General features: G+C 38.3%; 1 protein-coding gene across 4 annotated transcripts in view; it reads right to left on the bottom strand.

Moving 5' to 3' along the window:
* The window catches only part of KCNQ5 (potassium voltage-gated channel subfamily Q member 5), a 285,418-nt gene that overhangs the window by 88,279 nt on the left and 179,079 nt on the right, over nt 1-18,060 (bottom strand). For all 4 annotated transcript variants that reach the window (XM_051777722.1, XM_051777723.1, XM_051777725.1 and 1 more), the window contains exon 2: nt 2,457-2,547. In XM_051777722.1, the coding sequence (XP_051633682.1) occupies nt 2,457-2,547 (91 nt within the window). The remainder of the gene's footprint in view (nt 1-2,456; nt 2,548-18,060) is intronic.

Here is an 18,060-nt window from a genome sequence, read left to right as displayed (position 1 = left end):
CATCTACACTTCCTTCTTTAACCTCTCTGTGTAACTATGAATAGCTGTAATATGTCAAAAGCCAGAGGTGACAGCCCAGGCAGTGGTTCAGGTATTAAACTGAAGGAACATTACATTAGCATTTTAGCCAATTAACATGGCTGTAGGGGGGACCATCTGGAATAAATCTGCAAAGTAAACAGTTAACAGAAACCCAGCAGGCAACTCTATGGATTGTTGTATTTATATGGTACTTCATTAGAAAATAAACATATATCTTCCATCTCAAGCATGAAGCAAAAACAGTATTAAACCAGATTTGATAGTTAATACAGCTGTCTAACTAAACAACATATTTGTAAGAGTTGTGTGAAATACAGCAAGGAAAAGGTTGTGAAAACTCAGATGTTGGCACAGCCAAAACAACTGCTCCTGTGTTAATGTAGGGATATATCTTCCTCTGGTTTGCACTTGCAAAAGCCTGCTTTGATAACATTGTTAATATCACCTTCAGGATGCAGAGAAGGAACAAATCATGCATCAGCAAACTGCAATGAACCAGTCAGCTTTAGCCTGCTTCTGGAACTTCATCCTTTGCTGTGTTTATATTTTTCTCCATTAGAGACCCACAGCAGGAGATGCAAAATTCGTCATCACTAGGTTATTCCTGCCAAGGGTTTCCTGAACACACTAGGTTATAGCATAGAAATGTTGGACCAGGCTAGTATTGGCGCTTCAAGGATTAACCATGTATCTATCCTCTTCCTCCTTAAGGCCAGGTCTGTGTTCAGAGGATACCATCAGATGCACAGTCACAACTGTTAAGATGGACTGAGTTTATCTTTGAAACCATGACAGCAAAAAGCACCAGAGGTTCCCACAGCAGACATTGAGCAGCTTTAATCTGCTGATGGACACCTCTACAAGGACTGGTGTATCAGCTAGCAGAGGTCACCACACCTCTGCCCAGACTGGGAGCAAAACCAGGACTTCACAGAACTCTGCCACACGCCGGTTCCTGTGAAACCCATGGCAAAACACAGGGTTTTATCAGCCAGCTGAGAAATTAGCAGTGGTAAGTGTACCAACACAATCAACAAATATGTGGCTCATGGGAAATGTATATTTTATATCAGAACAAATGGCATTTCTGCAACCAGTGTACACAAGTATACAGGAAAATGGATTACTTGTCACAAAAGCACCTTCTATTACATATATGGTATTTTCAAACTAATCAAATTTTCCTGTTGTCTATAAAAAAAGATCTTAGCAATTAGTGTACCAACTACTATAATATAACTAGCTGCAGAACATTCAAATGAACTTCCATTTGCCAAGTGTCATTAAGATCTGTAAATAATGGGTCTAGGTAATAGTGTAGGATTAAATCTGATCACTTTTAGCTGGTTTGATGCCACCTGATCTTTTCTTCAGAGAAAGAAAAAGCACTAATATGGCTAGGAAGAAAAATGTAACATTTACCATGGCTCTCTCTAATTAGCCCTGCTAAGAAACCATCCAATGGAGCAGAACAGCACATATCTGCACCTAGCAAGCTCTGGACATTTAGTTCAGGTATCTTGATGCAGTGGCCCTTTGTGCTGTAGAGATATGGCATACACCATAATGATGTTTATCAGCCTGCTCACGCCATAATTAATTAGGGAGCTGTTCTGAAGACCAGGGTTTTTGGAAATATACAGTGACGACAATTAAAATGTTGGCATTTGTCAACAGTTACTTCACCTCAGGCACTACCTAATAAGTCACAGTCTGCTGCATACATGGAACTGAAATAACCATGGTAGCTCTGGGTATATAGTGACATTTTAATGATCACTACCATCTATCCTCAGGCCATCAACTTGCAGAACTAAATGGCCCATCAAGAAGTAGATGAATAAAGTGCCGTCCATACAATGCATGAAAAATGTTAAGCACTTTTAGGGATTAAAGCCATTTATATCTACCTCAGAAGGGAAAAAGGAGAGATAAACATAATAGAAAAGCATGTATTATGAAGAAATAATGAAACTTCCCCGTCCTACTGCAGCAAATGCCACTAAAATGTCAGTATCTACCAATAGCTAGCAGAAATTGGTATCTAAGATACCAAAATTATTTCCTATTTTAAGTATAAGTGCCTCTTACTACATACTGACTTTATAAATGGCAGCAGCAATATCAAAGGTCTTTCATGCTCACTCACTGCCTAACTGCAGTAGGAAAACTATCACTTATAAACCATAGCAATTCTCAAGGAAAGAAGGGGATGCAATACAGTAGATTATTAGCACTGTCATACAATCTGCCAAAAGATGGCAGAATCCTCTATTTTGTCATTTTTTCATCATTCTGATGAAAAGTCTGATTTTTCTGTGTGTGTGCAGGTGTGATATTATTTTTTCCATGGAGGATTTGAATATATATAAAATTATCTATAAAACTGTCTTGTACTTAGAATTTTCACTTACCAAAATGAAGAGACAACCAGAGGCAAGTTTTGTGTGTTCAGGAATAGTAGAAAACACGGACAAAATCAAGCAACCAAACACAAGGAGAAAACTGAAAAAGAAAGAATATTAATATTTGTTAATACTTTTCAGAATCCTGACCTAGTATCTATATTGATCCTACTTCAACAATTAATAGAAGACTGCCAAGGAGTGCTCTTCATTAACAGAGGTGAATTGAACTACTCAATTCATTAAAGACATTAGAATAACCTGTTACTAAATCCACATGCTTCCAAGCAGCACTGCTAGAATTAATGAAACAAGCACGCTATTTTCTTGGAGAAATGACCCAATATACACAGATGTTACTTTTGGTATTACAATCCTGTACCTTTATGCAGTCCAGACACCCTTAGTGTCTCTAAAGAAAGATCTTCAATGGGAGAGTCCTCTTCCTGGTCTGAAAAATAATTTCTCCTACAACCGACCAGAAATATCTGCTGCATAAGCTTACCAAAGAGTTAAGTTACATATTGCAGCTATCTGTCCATATGAAATTACTTCTTTCTGAGCAACAGATTTCATGTACAAACTACCAGAAGCTGAGAGGTAGCGCTAAGGCATCGTTGCCCTAAATGAACAGGTTCCATTCTGGGAACAAATTTAATGTCGTAGAATCTGTTGAAGGAGTTAAAACAATTAAGAAAGTCTTAGACAAGCCATGCAATTACAATCAGGAAAACAAGACAACAATTTTGAGTTTGCATGAGCCTGTATGTTTCATGATACTAATGAATACATGCAGGCAAGAAAACCCACCAACATGGTGCTAAATCTTTTTGTGATGATGAAGCAAAAAAAATTGGTATCATGCAGAAATTCTTGCATATCTCATGTCCAATCATAACAGCATGCAGTACATGTGGTGTTTTCAGACATGAGCCTGCAGAACTGGTGTTGCTCTGAGAACTATGCTGTTGATGGTAAGGATTATCCTTTCCTCTTGTACTCTTTCACCACCAACAATACCACTGTGCTAGTGAAACCATCTATGAACTCGATGAGAAAAGAGGTTCATTTCACCCACAGTATCATGAACTGACTAACCAGCAGCCAGTAATAATTGATTCTACCAAAGTTTTGCTAACTTCCTTCTTAAAACACTTAGTCATGCAGGCCTTTGACTTTTGTTTGAATTTCTGGGACTCATTACCAGATGCTCTAATCCAGCATGAATAGGTATTGTAATTAATGCAGATACATATCCCTCCCTGCCCTTATCCCAACTCACAAACCATTTGTTATACTTTCTCTCCCATGTCCAGCTTAGGACGGAGAATGATAAAGCTACTTTGGTGGGCACCAAGTCTCCTGCCAGGGTTAACAAATTGCACTGTGAAACCTCTGTCCCCCCTAAGATTGCAGAACTCGGCTGAAAAAGGCATGGTCTGACTTTGAGGTGAGCCCTGATTTGAGGAGGAAGTTGGACTGGATGACTCAAAGAGGCATTTTTCAGTCTAAATACTTCTATTTTTCTAACTACTGGATACAAACATTAATATATTATGGCATCTGCGCCCACTTGTGCCTCAGGAGCTGCAATTACTTTTACCCATATAACATATGGACTCCTCCATAGTGTTATAAAATAGTAGTGCTGTAATATATCCAATACATTAGATAAAAATATAAGTTCAGTCTTCAGAATTTCTAGTAGAAAATTTCTATGTGCAATGCAATGAGATATTGGAGACACATTTTTGTAGCGTATTACTTAACTGCTGGGGAGAAGTTCTATTCTGAAAATCAAATATGGTAGGAGCTTGCATATAAGTTCTATTAAGGACTGTAAATAAACCAGTATCCAGAAGGGTAAAGTACATATCTGGCACACCCCCTTATCCAGTCTTGTCTTCTAGATTAAAGAAAGGTGAAGATCAGCACATGCTTCAAGGTTTCATAAAAGACTCATTCAAGACTCATGCAATCCCAAGCACAGGCTGGGCAGAGAATGGATCAAGAGCAATCCTAGGGAGAAAGACTTGGAGTGTTTGTGGTCAAAAAGCTCAATATAACTTGGCAATGCATGCTCAGGGCCCAGAAAGTCATCCACATCCTGGGTTGCATCAAAAGAAGTGTGGCCAGAGGTCAAGGGAAGGTGATTCTGCCTCTCTGCTCTGCTCTTGTGAGACCCCACTTGGAGAGCTGCATACAGCTCTGAGGCCTCAGTATAAGGAAGATGATGACCTGTTGGAATGTCTGCTTTCCCAGAGGAGAGCCACTGAGTTGATCACAGGGCTGGACCACCTCTCCTATGAACACAGGCTGAGAGAGTTGGGGTTGTTCAGCCCTCCCCTCAGAAAAGAAGGCTCTGGCAAGACATTGTAACAGCCTTCCAGTACGTAAGGGGGACTACAAGAGAGCTGGAAAGGGACTTTTTACAATGGCATATAGTAATAGGACAACGGGGAAAGCTTTGAGCTGAAGGAGGGAAGATATTGGTTAGCTATTAGGAAGAAATTCTTTACTATGAGGGTGGTGAGGCACTGGAACAGATTGCCCAGAGAGGAGGTAGACTACACTTCTCTGAAGGTGTTCAAGGCCAGGTTGAATGGGGTTCTGAATAACCTAATCTAATGGAAGGTTCTCTGCCCATAGCAGGGAGGTTGGTAGTAGATGATCTTTAAAGTCCCTTCCAACCCAAACCATTCTATGATTCTATTATTCTATGATTCTGTGATTCTATGATTCTATTATTCTATGATTCTGTGATTCTATGAAAAGTGACAAAAATCCATCTTGTGAGGATTTTTGCTCCCCTTGCCCTCACTTAATAAAAAAGGAAAATCTCACAGAACATTAGTAGTAGTTTCAGCTGCTACAGTTTTCAGATGCAACTCCCCTATAACTACATACTACTGACATAGACATAAATGTGGTTTCTCCTCATTAAGACTTGCACAGAAGGCAAAAAATAATTAAGAAGTGACTAAGAATTTATGGTAAAAGAATGTAATTTCCTTTTGCTGACTTTCTTTAGACCCAAATCAATTAAAATGATGTTTTCTTTGTGTTTAGGTATGAAAACTCGCTCTTATCTGGTTCTATTCCTGTAATACCAACAAAATTGGAAGCCCAGTTGTACTGGGTCTTGTCCAAACACACAATACAAGTTTTGACTTGGAAGAGATCTCTTACAGCATAATTATTGAAAACAGACACAGCAGGAAGAAAGACAGTTTCTTGTTCCCATATCACAGCTGGAGAGCACAGTAAAGGTAAGGGACTTGCCAAAGGCTACACAGAAAGTCTTTATATGTGGAATAAACCTAAATCTTTTAAGTCGCAGCCCAGTCTTGCAGTCACAAAACCATATTTCACTCACCCACCACTTGCTCTGCCACAATCCATCAGAACTGTGATTTAGAACATCACTGTGGGCAGTGTTAATTCTTGATAGGAATGAGAACAGTTAACCAGTGTATTAATCAAAATAAAGACAAATATTCAGGAAAGCCAGGTGCAGTGTAGATCAGCACCTGGCAGACATAGTTCTGAGGTTACTCATGCAAAGCAGAAACAACCATCACAATACACAAGAATAGTGTTGGAAAGAAATTTTTCCAAAGTTCTATAACTTTTGTTAGAGTTTCCCCAGCATTGTTATTCATTATTATTATTATTAAAGGACAAAGGAAAAATATTTGCATTTATCCATCCACACATTCAAATCTTGCCCCTCTATCCCTCATTCCTCCCTCCAATACTGAACACTTTTTTACTGCCACTCAGCACATTATGTCTAAAATTAGAAGGGGAGAAACCCAGGGAAGGGAAGGGGAGAAACCCAGTCCTATTAGCCTGACAAAACTAAAAGCATACTTTTAGATGCTGTAAAACACAGCAGTTGCAACAAACCCACAATATTTTCATTAGTTTATATATATTATAAGTGCTTTCCTTCAAAGTACACTAATAGTCAGGATTCACTATCTATCTTTTTTAATGCAATCTGTTTATTCAGGCCATGCAATGAAAGCACCTCTCCCTTTCCCCAGCTACAACTGAAGGCATGAAGGATGCAGCAACATCTTTCGCCTAGCTGGATGTTAAACTAGGATCTGTCCAGCAAAAATAAATTCCTAAGGTTCAAACATCTCAGTGGCCAAAGTCTCTCAAAAGCTGTTCTTTCCTATTGTGAACTATTTCTCCAGTGACAGATGAAGTGCAGTGGCTTGCATTAAACCCTGGATAGTGATTCTATAACCCTCAATAAAAGAAAAAGCATTTTCATCATTTGAGCTGTGTGCTATGACACATGCTGTACAAGAGGATGCTGCTGTAGGTAGAGTGTAGCACAAAGCAAAACACAGAGCAATTATACTTGGCCTCTAGTGGATCAATCTGGATCATATAATTGTTCAGGCTGAAAAAAACAGATGGTCTTTCCTCATGCATTCAGTATCAGACAGTAAAACATATGCCTTAGGCAGCAACTTCCCACAAAATTATTCAAGTACTGCCATAGCCTTGTATTTTATCAAAAGCAGCAACTTCCATTTTGTTTCAGCAGTAATCAGTTTTGTTGTAGATCCTTTCATCTTGTTCCACTGCTCCTGAAAGACTACACTAATTGGAGAAAAGCCAGTTTATGAAAGATAATATAACTCAGAAGCTTTGATATTTAATCAATCTGCTCCTCATAAACTTTTCTTATTGGTTAATTAAGGCCTACCAATTCTCCATTTATTTAATTTTCAGCAGAATTTTACTATATTTTGTGATTTGAGGGCTGTTCACATGGAGGAGTATGTCCAGCTTAAAGCAATTGTTAAAACATTACTCAGGGAATATCATAAGGACAAAAAATACACCTGTGGAAGATGTTTAAGAGCTATTTTGCCATATTATTTAGTGCTAGAATTAAAATAATCAAAAGTTAACATCTGCAAACAGTTTTGTGGCCTCTTCTGTAAATGGTAAAAATGTATCACTGTTGAAGTGGCATAATTAAGTGATTAGACCACCAGAGTTATGTTCCAGTATTATTTGAGGTCTGATTTAATCCCCATAAATGCAAGGGCATTCAGAATTATGACCAAAACTGTTTGCAAACCATTGGCAGTGCCATTATCCTGGATTTTGTATGGAAGGTAGAAAATGTTCAAAAGCTTTTGCTAACTTTAACTACAACCAAAAAGTAGCTCTTTTCACACTGGTAGAGAGTCAGAACTAATGCAGTTGCTTGCAAACTTACAGCAAGTTGCTTGCATCCATGAGCTCTGAATCTACAAAGAACCTATTAAAGCCCCTTCATAAGTAATTCCTTCTCAAAGCCAGGGGCAGTGCTCATGCTTTCTTGACAGTGATGAGGATCTTGCTGAGTTGAGTACCCAAGTGCCACCTTTATATGGTTTTTTAATCCTCAAATGTGTAACACCTGTGTGAGGCATTAGATAAATAAATGTGCTGAAGATTATACTGGATGGATACGATACCAAATAAAAACCCTACAAAGAAAGGGAGGAAGGAAGGAAAGACAGTCTTTCATAGCACTGTTACACTTTCATTGGGACTATTAGTTCTGGTGAACAGTTGTCACAAAAAGCACAAAGACAGATATTTGATAAGTGGGTTGCCCTCCATGAGATCTCTGCCTTGGCTGGATGCTATCAGCACTCTCACCCCACTTGATGTATGACAAAGGGAGACTTCACGGCTTCAGTGTCCCATGCAGCAGCTGGGGACAGAAGAAAAAACAGCATCTCCTGGACTAGGAGTTACTGTTTTATATACACACAATTTGCAAGGCACCAAGTTCCTACAGAGGAGAAAGAATGCATATTGTTGAACTGAGAGGTGGTGTACCACGTTGCATCCCAGAGCAGACATGCATGATCGAGACAGGAAGGCAGCAGAAACCTGACAGCACCCAACAGACTCTGAGCACTTCCTGGTGTCTCTGAGTAGACAGTTCTTGGAGGTGGGTGGAAATACTCTCTCTTATAGGATAGAGAAAGAGAAATGTTGAAGCATTTTCCTAGCTACAGGAAGAACTGAAAGTGAAAACATCAGCTAGTGCAGGCATGAGGAGGACATTTTGTATCTCCCTTAAAAACTAATCTTTTCAACATTCTTATAAAACAGATAAAGCACTGCTGACATGCTGGAAAAGAATGTAGTTTAACAGTTTTGATAGTGCAAGCCACGTGGATTAAATTTTCCATCATTTATAGTTTCAACGTGACTTGTTTAGGCAAGAAAATGAGATATGACAAAGGTTATTACAATTTGTTAAAAATGTTTGACAAAAGCTGCATGAAGAATAAGTGCTCTTCTATAGAAAAAGCTCATAAATTTCTCCTTTAGGCTTTCTTTAAAATGACTTGCACTTCAACCTTTTCTTCAAGTGGAAGAGCATGTTCAGGGCTTGATACTGTGCTGTCTTCTACTCAGAAACAGTATAACCCTGTCTTTGGAGAGGTGGAGTATGAAAATGGGAAAATAAACTGGGTAAGAAATTTTATAAAAAATTTTTGAGATATAAAATAATTTGCAGCAAACTCTGTTTTCTATATATTTTTTCTTTGGGTTAATTGTTACTTTTTCCAGAAATATAGAAATTTGAACTGAATTTCATGTCTGAAGTTTTTTAAGAACTGAACATGATGCTGAAACAACTTGTTTAGAAAGGTGGGTTTCATCAGTCTGTGATGAATAAATTTTATTCGAGGAGCATTTTATTTTTTATTTCCATATGGGATATTTATTGATTCTGAAAATTAGAATAGTTTATCAAGAATGAAAGAGTTTAGGTTTGCAAGTCAAAAAAAGTGCTGTCAGCCTAAATTCGTCTTTTCTGTCATATTTTTAAGGAGTCATATTTTTAGCAGTGTCTGCTAAGTGATTGTATTTGGCTTATATTGACAAAGCAATGAAGTGTTATAACAGGAGATGTAATCAAAACAAAGCAAATGAAATAGCTCAGATGCCTACAGGACACAAATCAAAGTGTCAATAAATAAGCCATTTAATTAAATAATCCACATTTGATAATCCATTCCATCATAAAGGAAAAATAAAACATCAAAGTAATTTTCTCTGGGGTTCTGAAAGGTTCTAAAAAAGGAGACATCATTTTTTGAGCAAGCAGAGTAGCTTAAAAGAAAACAAAATAAAACAAAAAAATGCTTATTCTGTTCAGCTTAATGCTCAGAGATATTTTTGACCTAGATGTTTTCTAAAAGGTTTTCATTGGCTTCAACAGGAGACATTTTTGACAAAAAATAAGAATAAAGCATTTATTCTTCTGGATTTTAACTATTTTAATGAGTGGGAAGCATGATGGCTTGTATCCCAAGATTCTTTTTTGTACTTAGAGGTGCTTCAAATCTGTAGAAAATGACAAAATGCTCCTTTTATCTCTCTCAAAGAGTAGGTCTTTTTTTTAGATCAAAATTTTCAAATGTGAATGTTTAATTTAGTACATAAAATCTATACTTAGATAACACGGCAGGTATTTTTTTCTCTTGCATCAAATAAGTCCAACTCCCAATGATAAGTCTAGTAGCCCACCTAGCAACCTTTGCTTGGCCACAGATACCTGACAAGAAAATTAATTTAAAATATGAATTATGTTGTTGTGCTGGTTTAAAGGTAAACCAGCAGGGGAAATGAACTCAACTCAAAAGAGAGATTATAAATCAGAAAAAAAATTTAATGAAATAATACAGTAAGTATGATTATACAGACAAACAATTGGTTTTAACCTACAAAACCCAAATATATAACCCAGCACCCTGGGGCATGAACAGAGTGGTGTTCTTTGGCCCTCCTGAGTCCAAAGTAAAAGGAGAGGGAAAAAACCTGCTGGTGAGAGTGCTGTTGCAGTCTGGTCAAGAGTGATGGTTGCAGTCTAGTCGAGAGTGGTGGTCTGTGGTGATCTGCAGTCTTCCTCTGGATCCCACGAGTGGTTAAAAAGGTCCCAAGACTCCAAGATTATATATCCTCCAGTTCAGGTAGGAATGCTCAGTACCTCCCTCAGGGATGGGGGGGTTCCTTAGTGGGTGTGAGGACAAGAGCAACTCCTATCTCGCAGGCCTCTTAGCACCTAGTTTATAGCCTGAGGAGTCAGGCTCTATGTGCAGATGGTGTAAATGGTTCATTGATAACAGTTTCTGGGAAATGACATGGAAGGCTATAGAATACACAGTTTTGGGTTACACCCATCCAGTGATAAACTGGTCTCAGCTGTCCTAACTAGGACAATTGTCTTTATCATTGAGCACAGGTTGAAGAATTATTTTTTTTTTCAGAACATTTACAAAATTAAGATAAAAACTTTATCATAATGACATAGAGAAAATGAAAATAATTGCAATATGAGGCTGGAGAAATGAAAACCACCATATAATCTTTTCTTTAAAATCATTTGCTCATTGCAGTCAATTTATCCTACAGTTTTCACAATCTAGGGCAAAGGGAAGTACTCAAATAAACTTTTTCTGTCAAAGTGTTTGCTAACATACTGTACTCAGATCTTTTGCTACCCAGAAAAATAATCCTTAATATAAGAAAAGTAGAGATGTGCAAGAAAGAATTGTGTTCTGGTAATCAACTGCATAATCCACTTCAAAATCAGCTTTTCAGGTCTTGAGGTTTTAAGATAGAAATATTGCTGCTACCTCATGTTTGGGGTTTTTTTTTGAAGTAAGAGAGTAAACTTAAAAGAACAGAAAAATTGCAGGACTGCTGGGGATTTTTTATGCCACAAATAACAGTTGCCACTTTGCTTGGTGCTGAGTGCAGCTCTGGCTCTGGTGAAATCAAGGCACGATTGATTATAACAGGGACAGGCATTATTCACCTTCATTGCCTAATTGACCATCAGTGGCCAACAGTGCCATGGCTTTGGCAGCTAAAACTAAGAAGGAACCACACTGTGTTGAGCAAAAAAAGCCTGTCTAACTTAGCCTCTGGAGATAATCCCACTCAGCGTGACTCAGCTGGACCCTGCAGTAATATGACAGGGAATGGTACTCCTGATGGTTGCTGAAGGTCTACACCATTAAATGTTGAGGACTGCCGTTAGAGTAATTTTGGCCTGGGTAAAATATCACTTTCCTAGACAGCTCCTGGGTATGGTCTGGGAGTTGCCATGTATTTGGATGAAATTTTTTTCTGGATTTACCAGTACATCTTTTACTATGGATAGGTACTTCTGAATGCCAAGTTAGTGTTGAAAACACTATCAAATGAGCATATTTAACAGATAAGCTGTAATTTACAAACTGAGAATATTTCACAGCTGAGTACAGGAGGATATATAACAGCATCAAGCCTGCCAAAGTTCCCATAGCATTTGGTCAACGATCTCAGGCACAGGATTTGATTCTTGGGGCTGTCCTGTGCAGGGCCAGGAGTTGTACTTTGATGATCCCAGTAAGTCACTCACAACTCAGAATATTCTCTGATTCTGTGGTTTCAGTGTTGTTTTACATCTTAATTGAAGGTAAAGATGGGGGAAAAAATCTATTGAAAATTTAATCATTCGAATTCAGGGGCCTGCTTGACATATTTTATATAAAATCCTTGGGATTAAGACAATCAACCCAACATGACTATGATAGAATGATACTGTGGGAAGCATCCAAGACTCAGATGTGCTTTTTCACCTAAAATATTCCATCCTATTGAAGAGCTTTGGAACATAAATCAATTTCCTTATTTCTCTTATTTTTCTCCAGTAGTATATTATATATTGGATTTTGCTTTGGTTTTAGATAGATAAAGAAAGGAGAAAGGATTAAAAAGTAAGTCTACCCTGAAGAAAAACATATATTCATGACAGAATTAAAAAAGTGGTAAGCATAACACGGTATTTAAAAATCCAGGCTACCTTATAGCCCCAATGCCCCTTACAGCTACAACAGAAATCCAGACAAGCAGCCAAAAGTGCCAGGGCTCATTAAACTTGGCAGATTAATGTCATCATGTCATCAAGAATAAACATTTTTGAAAATTTCTTCCATGTACCAAAATATAGGTCTTCCTTCTCTAATTTTATTTACTCCTAATAACTAAGAGCTGGATTTTGGTCTTTACTGAAACTTTACAGTTGATTTCAGTGGAAGTATGGCTTGCGTTGGGAATTATGAGCTGACTCATAAATATCACCAGAGCAAAGAAAATCCTCTTAATTTTCTATAGTTTTCTCCCAGTAGTAAACAAGGATATAAATGGAACACAGAATATTTTCCAACGTAATGCACTGTTAGTATTAAACTTACTGCTAAGAATCAATCACCGCACTTTAGCTCGAGGGTGTTCAGTTTTATACCACACTATTAATCTTGTCTTACTTAATCTAAATAAGTCCTGCACTTTCTGGAATCTGAAGTGCCCTTTCTTGCTGGTAGGCAGCAGTACTAACAGACCAGAACCTGATGGCAGAAGCATGGGAGATTGCAAAAGAAGAAGAATCCTATCTTGAGGGGTTCAAATGACAATGAAAATTTCCTGAGTCTAATGTGCTTGCAACAACACTTTTCTCTGTGTTCATCCATACAACATTGACAGGAAAGCAGCACAGTCTCAAAAGTGGGGGGTAGTGGGATGTTCACCTATTTCCTCGTATGCTTTAAGTTTCTTTGTGTTTAAAAGCTAAGATCAGATATGCAGTTTGTCAAGTACCAGGCCTTGCTGAGGAGGGTACAAAAACCAGCTTGTGGCTTTGTATCGTGCACTGCTTTGAGAAGAGAACACCTCTTGCAGAGTTATTTAGGTCTTCAGACCTAAAGCAAGATGTAACACTTACTTTTCACAATAAGCCTTTATTCTGTCTGAGCCTCTCTAGTCCAAACCCAACAATATGATTAATTTTCCTCAATTTTTCAGGGTTTTTTATCTCATAATCACTCCAACTGGAAAGACCATTACATAATTTCTTCTGTGCATCAAACAAGATATTTTGAAGTTCCTACAAGGTACAGCTGCAGAGCACACCAGCAGTGGCTGCATGCAGCAGTGTGGAAGGGCAACAAGCATGTTGAGTGCCCGCAGCAGGACCTGCCTCTCCTGGGATGTCTGTGAGGAAGACGGCTGGTGTTTACACGTCTGGCTTCCATGTGCCAAAGCTATGCTTATACATTGCTTCAGCAACAATAATATTGCTATTTCAATAATGAGTTATTTTACATGCTGAGTTGCAAAGATTCTGGAACAACTATTATGCTTATGCAGAATGTTAAATACACAAAGTGATCACTTGTTTTCCATATGGGGAAAAACTTGCCCTTTGATCTTAAACACATGAAGCTGCTGCTTGCCTGTTTGAAACAATACATGAGGGTGCTTTTACTTTTCAACATTTTACCTTGCAGTTGCTTTCACTCTTTACCAAAATGGTTCTGCTCAGAAATTAGAGTGAAACAAGACTGCATTTTTAAAACATGTTGCAGGCAAAGAGATAGCCTTATACGAATTTTACTTTAGCACAGCAACTTCCTTTCACACATGCCAATCTTGTAAGCACTTATTCAAGTGTTCAAGGCCAGACTGGATGGAGCTTTGAGCAATCTGATCTAGCTGAAGATGTCCCTGTCCACAGCAGGTGGGTTGGACTAGATGGTCTTTAAAGGTCCCTTCCAACTCAAACCATTCTATGATTCTATGTGAATAGTTTAATCAGTGATGACTGCGCGTACATACTGCCAAACACTGCATACTTCCAAGGCTGGAGAAGAAGCCTTGGAGATCCCTTTGTTAATCACACAATTAAAGTTTCCTGGAGCTTCAATATACAAAGTACTAGCCTTCAGTATTTCCATGGAATGTAGTAGTAAATAGGATTTTAATTTCCACAACTAGAGGACAGGTAGACATGCATCTCTGCTAGAAGGAGAAAAAAACCTTTCTCACTACAAGAAAGTGCAGTTAGTTGGTGTATCTCAGCTAAGAATTGCTCTGTGAGAGCCAGGAGAACATCTCTCTATGACTCTCAACGCAGCCTTCAGTGCACTCAGTACAGACACCCCATCATGAAACACTGTAGTGTTGTTTCGCTATATTAACCGTGTGAAGCTGGGATACATGGCAATTTTGCCTCCTACAATTCATTAAAGGTCACGTTAAAAATTAGTACAGGGTAGGTACTGAAGAGCTTTTCTAAATTCTGAGCCTCTGAGAGTCTGAATTCTTAGCTGTCTTTAAAATATTAACTCAAGTATACCTGAGAAATTTGTGAGAGTTGAGAATTGGTCCTTCCTAGGCTAGGAATGATTTAAGCTATGTATGGGACCAAAACAGAGCACTCATACAGCCAGGAATTGTTCTCAGTTGAGATACACCAGCTGACTGCACCTCCTTTTAGTGAGAGCGCTGTTTATTTTCCTTCCAGCAGAGATGCATGTCTGCCTGTCTCCTAGTTCCTCAGGAAACCTAACAAGTGAAAGAGTGGATTCAGGGTGAGCCAAAACTGTTGTATATATTTATGTGTAAAAAACAAGTCCTGCTCTTTTCATATATTTTGGGATCCGTTGTGAACGTTTATTTATGTAGCTTTAAAGAACAAATGCTGAACAGGACTTGATTTGACTGATGGGCATCTTGATTTAACTGAAAAATCATGTAACAGTATCCATCTATTCATATAACAGCATACAGATGAAAAAGTAACCCAACCAATCAATGTATAAAAGCAACAGAAACCCTTTTCAACTTAACAAGATCATTTAATCAAACCTTCCCATAAAACTGTATGAAATAAATATGTTTTAGTACACCCAGAGCATCACTGAGCTCAGACAATCACAGGCAAATAAATAACCAACCACTCGTTTGTTAAAATCAGCATATTAATCTCTGACAAAACTAAAGTTATGCTGGCTTCTTTTATAAGAGAAATTCATAAAAATCACAGTCCTGTGTTGGCTAGAAGGAACTTCCAGCAGTTATCTTGTCTAATCCCTGAAGAAAGCAAGTTCAATTACATCAGCTTGCTCAGGATCATGTCCAGTCAAGTGGTGAGTGTCTACAGGGAAGGAGACTCGGTGGCCTCTCTGGACATCCTGGTACAACACCTGACTGCCTGCACAGTTACATTTTTTTTTCTTAATATGTTATTGCAATTCTTACATAAGAAGCACTGAGTATCACATTATTTTATTCCTCAAAGTATAATCATCAAGGGTTTTCATTCACTTTTTTTTTTTTCAGCTCACTAGACCACATCACTCAATCTATTAGGTTAAGAACAGTGGGCTTCATGAGCTGGGATAATGGGATAGTCTGCATCCTTGTCCTCCTAGTGCTAATCTCTCATAGCTATTCCTCCTTATCCCAATAACCTCACTGAGTTTGTCCCTTTCAGTTGTAAACCTAACATTAATCATAGAATCCTAGAATGGTTTGGGTTGAAAGGCACCTTAAAGATCATCTAGTTTCAATATCAAGGCCTCTCAGAATAGTTTCACAGTTCTCTGTAGTATCCTCATTGTCTGGATTTCTTTTATCAGCGCTTTCTTTCCTTTTATTTTGCTCATTATTTTTGCTGCAACCCAGGCAGGAACACAGCTAAACCACTGTTTTTGCTATAATGATTGGTTTTACTTTGCCTATAACTCAACTTGTTCATAGTTCTTTTAGCTTGTCAGAGAGTTTTATTTTATCTTACTGAAAATGCAAAAAATCTCACCAAACCTGGGCTGATAAAGTAAAAAAAGCCAGGATGCTTGTTAATGATATCTTTATTATATAAATTATTATGTCTTGTCCAGCACTGAAGGATTTTCCAGCAATTAGCTAGTATTTTCAGATACAGAGACACTGTGTAGTTATTTTGAGGGCTGGCATACAGCTGTTTTGAGCTGATATACTCAGGAGTACTAGTTTGCCTGTGGAGCACTTTTTTTCAGCTCAAAGCAGTGATTAAATACCTAGGCACAGATTCAAATGTCCAGAGTACAGTACTTTTATTTGGAAATGTATTTATCATGTCTTTAGCAGGTTGGGTGATGTCTTTCCATGATGTTTCCCCTAGCTGTGGCCATGGTCCAGTGGGTCTCATGCTACATCTGCCCACATTATTAGCTTTTTTGGCTTAGGTGAAGAATGGGTATTTGTAATGAAATACCTACAGGTTCTGTTTGAAGACAAAAAAAGGCTACTTCAGCCAGCATGCTGTAATGCATGTACATCCAGGGTGGCTGTAAGGCTTTGGTAAGAATGTAGAAAACCAGAGAGAATTACTTTAAAAAACTGAATATTCACATATTTTTTAGAGCTGAAGACTGGGAGTGACCAAGAGGTCACTTAGTCAGGTTTTGGAACAGTACCAGTGACTGCAGCACTTCAGGAAACTGAACTTTCCCATGTCTTTGGGACCTGGGAAGAGCAGAGCCCATGACAGGGCCCTGCAGTTGCAGGCATCATACAGAAAGGGTTGTGGTTGCAATGGGTAGACTATGGTCTGGCTGAAGAGAAAAGCCAAAATACCTTCCGAGTCCCTGATAATTTGATCTGCAGGCAGACTTTTTCCTAACTCCAGACTGACCCCTTTGATCTCCAGGACATAACAAGAAGTAAAATGCAGCTTTTTGCTTCAGAGGAAAGGGGAGAGTAGAACCAAAAGTATTTGGTTCATTTTTCTTCATGGACAAAAAGAAAAAAAACTCCAAACCTTCCCACTCAGTTGCTTCCAACTGAAGTACTTACGTGTGAGTTTCATTTCTAATCATCTTGTTGAGGACATTACAGTATTATCAAAGCTTCTTCTGAAATTTCAGTTTTGCAATAGCAAGAAAAAACAAAATGAAAATGTCTTTAGACAGAAAACATTTATAGAGGCTGAAGGTAAAATGACTTTCCTGATTTGTTCCTGTATTTTCAGTTGTTGCTACAGCCTGTTGCCAGTTGCCTCAGGAAACCTGTGGCTGGTTGAATGCATATCAGGTGACACCTAAATAAAGCACCTGAAAGTTTCTTTAAATAGTTTGATTTTTCAGAATTTAAAAAAAAAAGTAAATTTGGTAACTAAAGTCCATATGAGTCTGCTTTGTCATGGAATAAACTTTCCAATGAAGTTCTTTGCAATTCACTGTCTGGACAATTGCAGCAGACCAGACCAAAGCCTGTCCAGCCCTTCCAGCAGTGGGTGGTAGCAGATACCAAAGGAAGACTCTGTGAAGGTGCCAAGCTGGTTCCTTACCAGCAGGCTGTGGTTCAGGGGCTTCCTGAACCTCTCAGACTGTGGACCTGAACAGGATCTGCTGCTATCAGCTTGCTATCACAGTAGTAGAACCTATGTGTACTTTTAGCATGCATATGAACTGTGAATAATTTACACAACTTAAGTAGCAACTCTATGAAGATGTATATGTCCATTTGTTTGCCTGAACCTACTCTTTAGAAACTGCACTGTTACCACCCCCTGTGACATTCTGAGAGGTGGTCAATTACCATTCCTGTTCATTTGCTTTGTTTGCATTTTGACTTTTTAAATCTTTATTGTATGTTGGTACAGAATAAATCTTCAGGATCTAGGGAAGATGCAAACAGAAGCGAGCTCCAGCTTCCAAATTCTAATCCAATAACCATTGAACCCAGCTCATGTCAGGCCAAGCAG

The sequence above is a fragment of the Manacus candei genome, unplaced genomic scaffold (genome assembly GCF_025592945.1).
Source record: "Manacus candei isolate 608988 ecotype Guabito, Panama unplaced genomic scaffold, ASM2559294v1 h1tg000011l, whole genome shotgun sequence".
In the NCBI taxonomy this organism is placed as follows: Eukaryota; Metazoa; Chordata; class Aves; order Passeriformes; family Pipridae; genus Manacus; species Manacus candei.
This window is presented reverse-complemented; position numbering and strand designations above follow the sequence as displayed.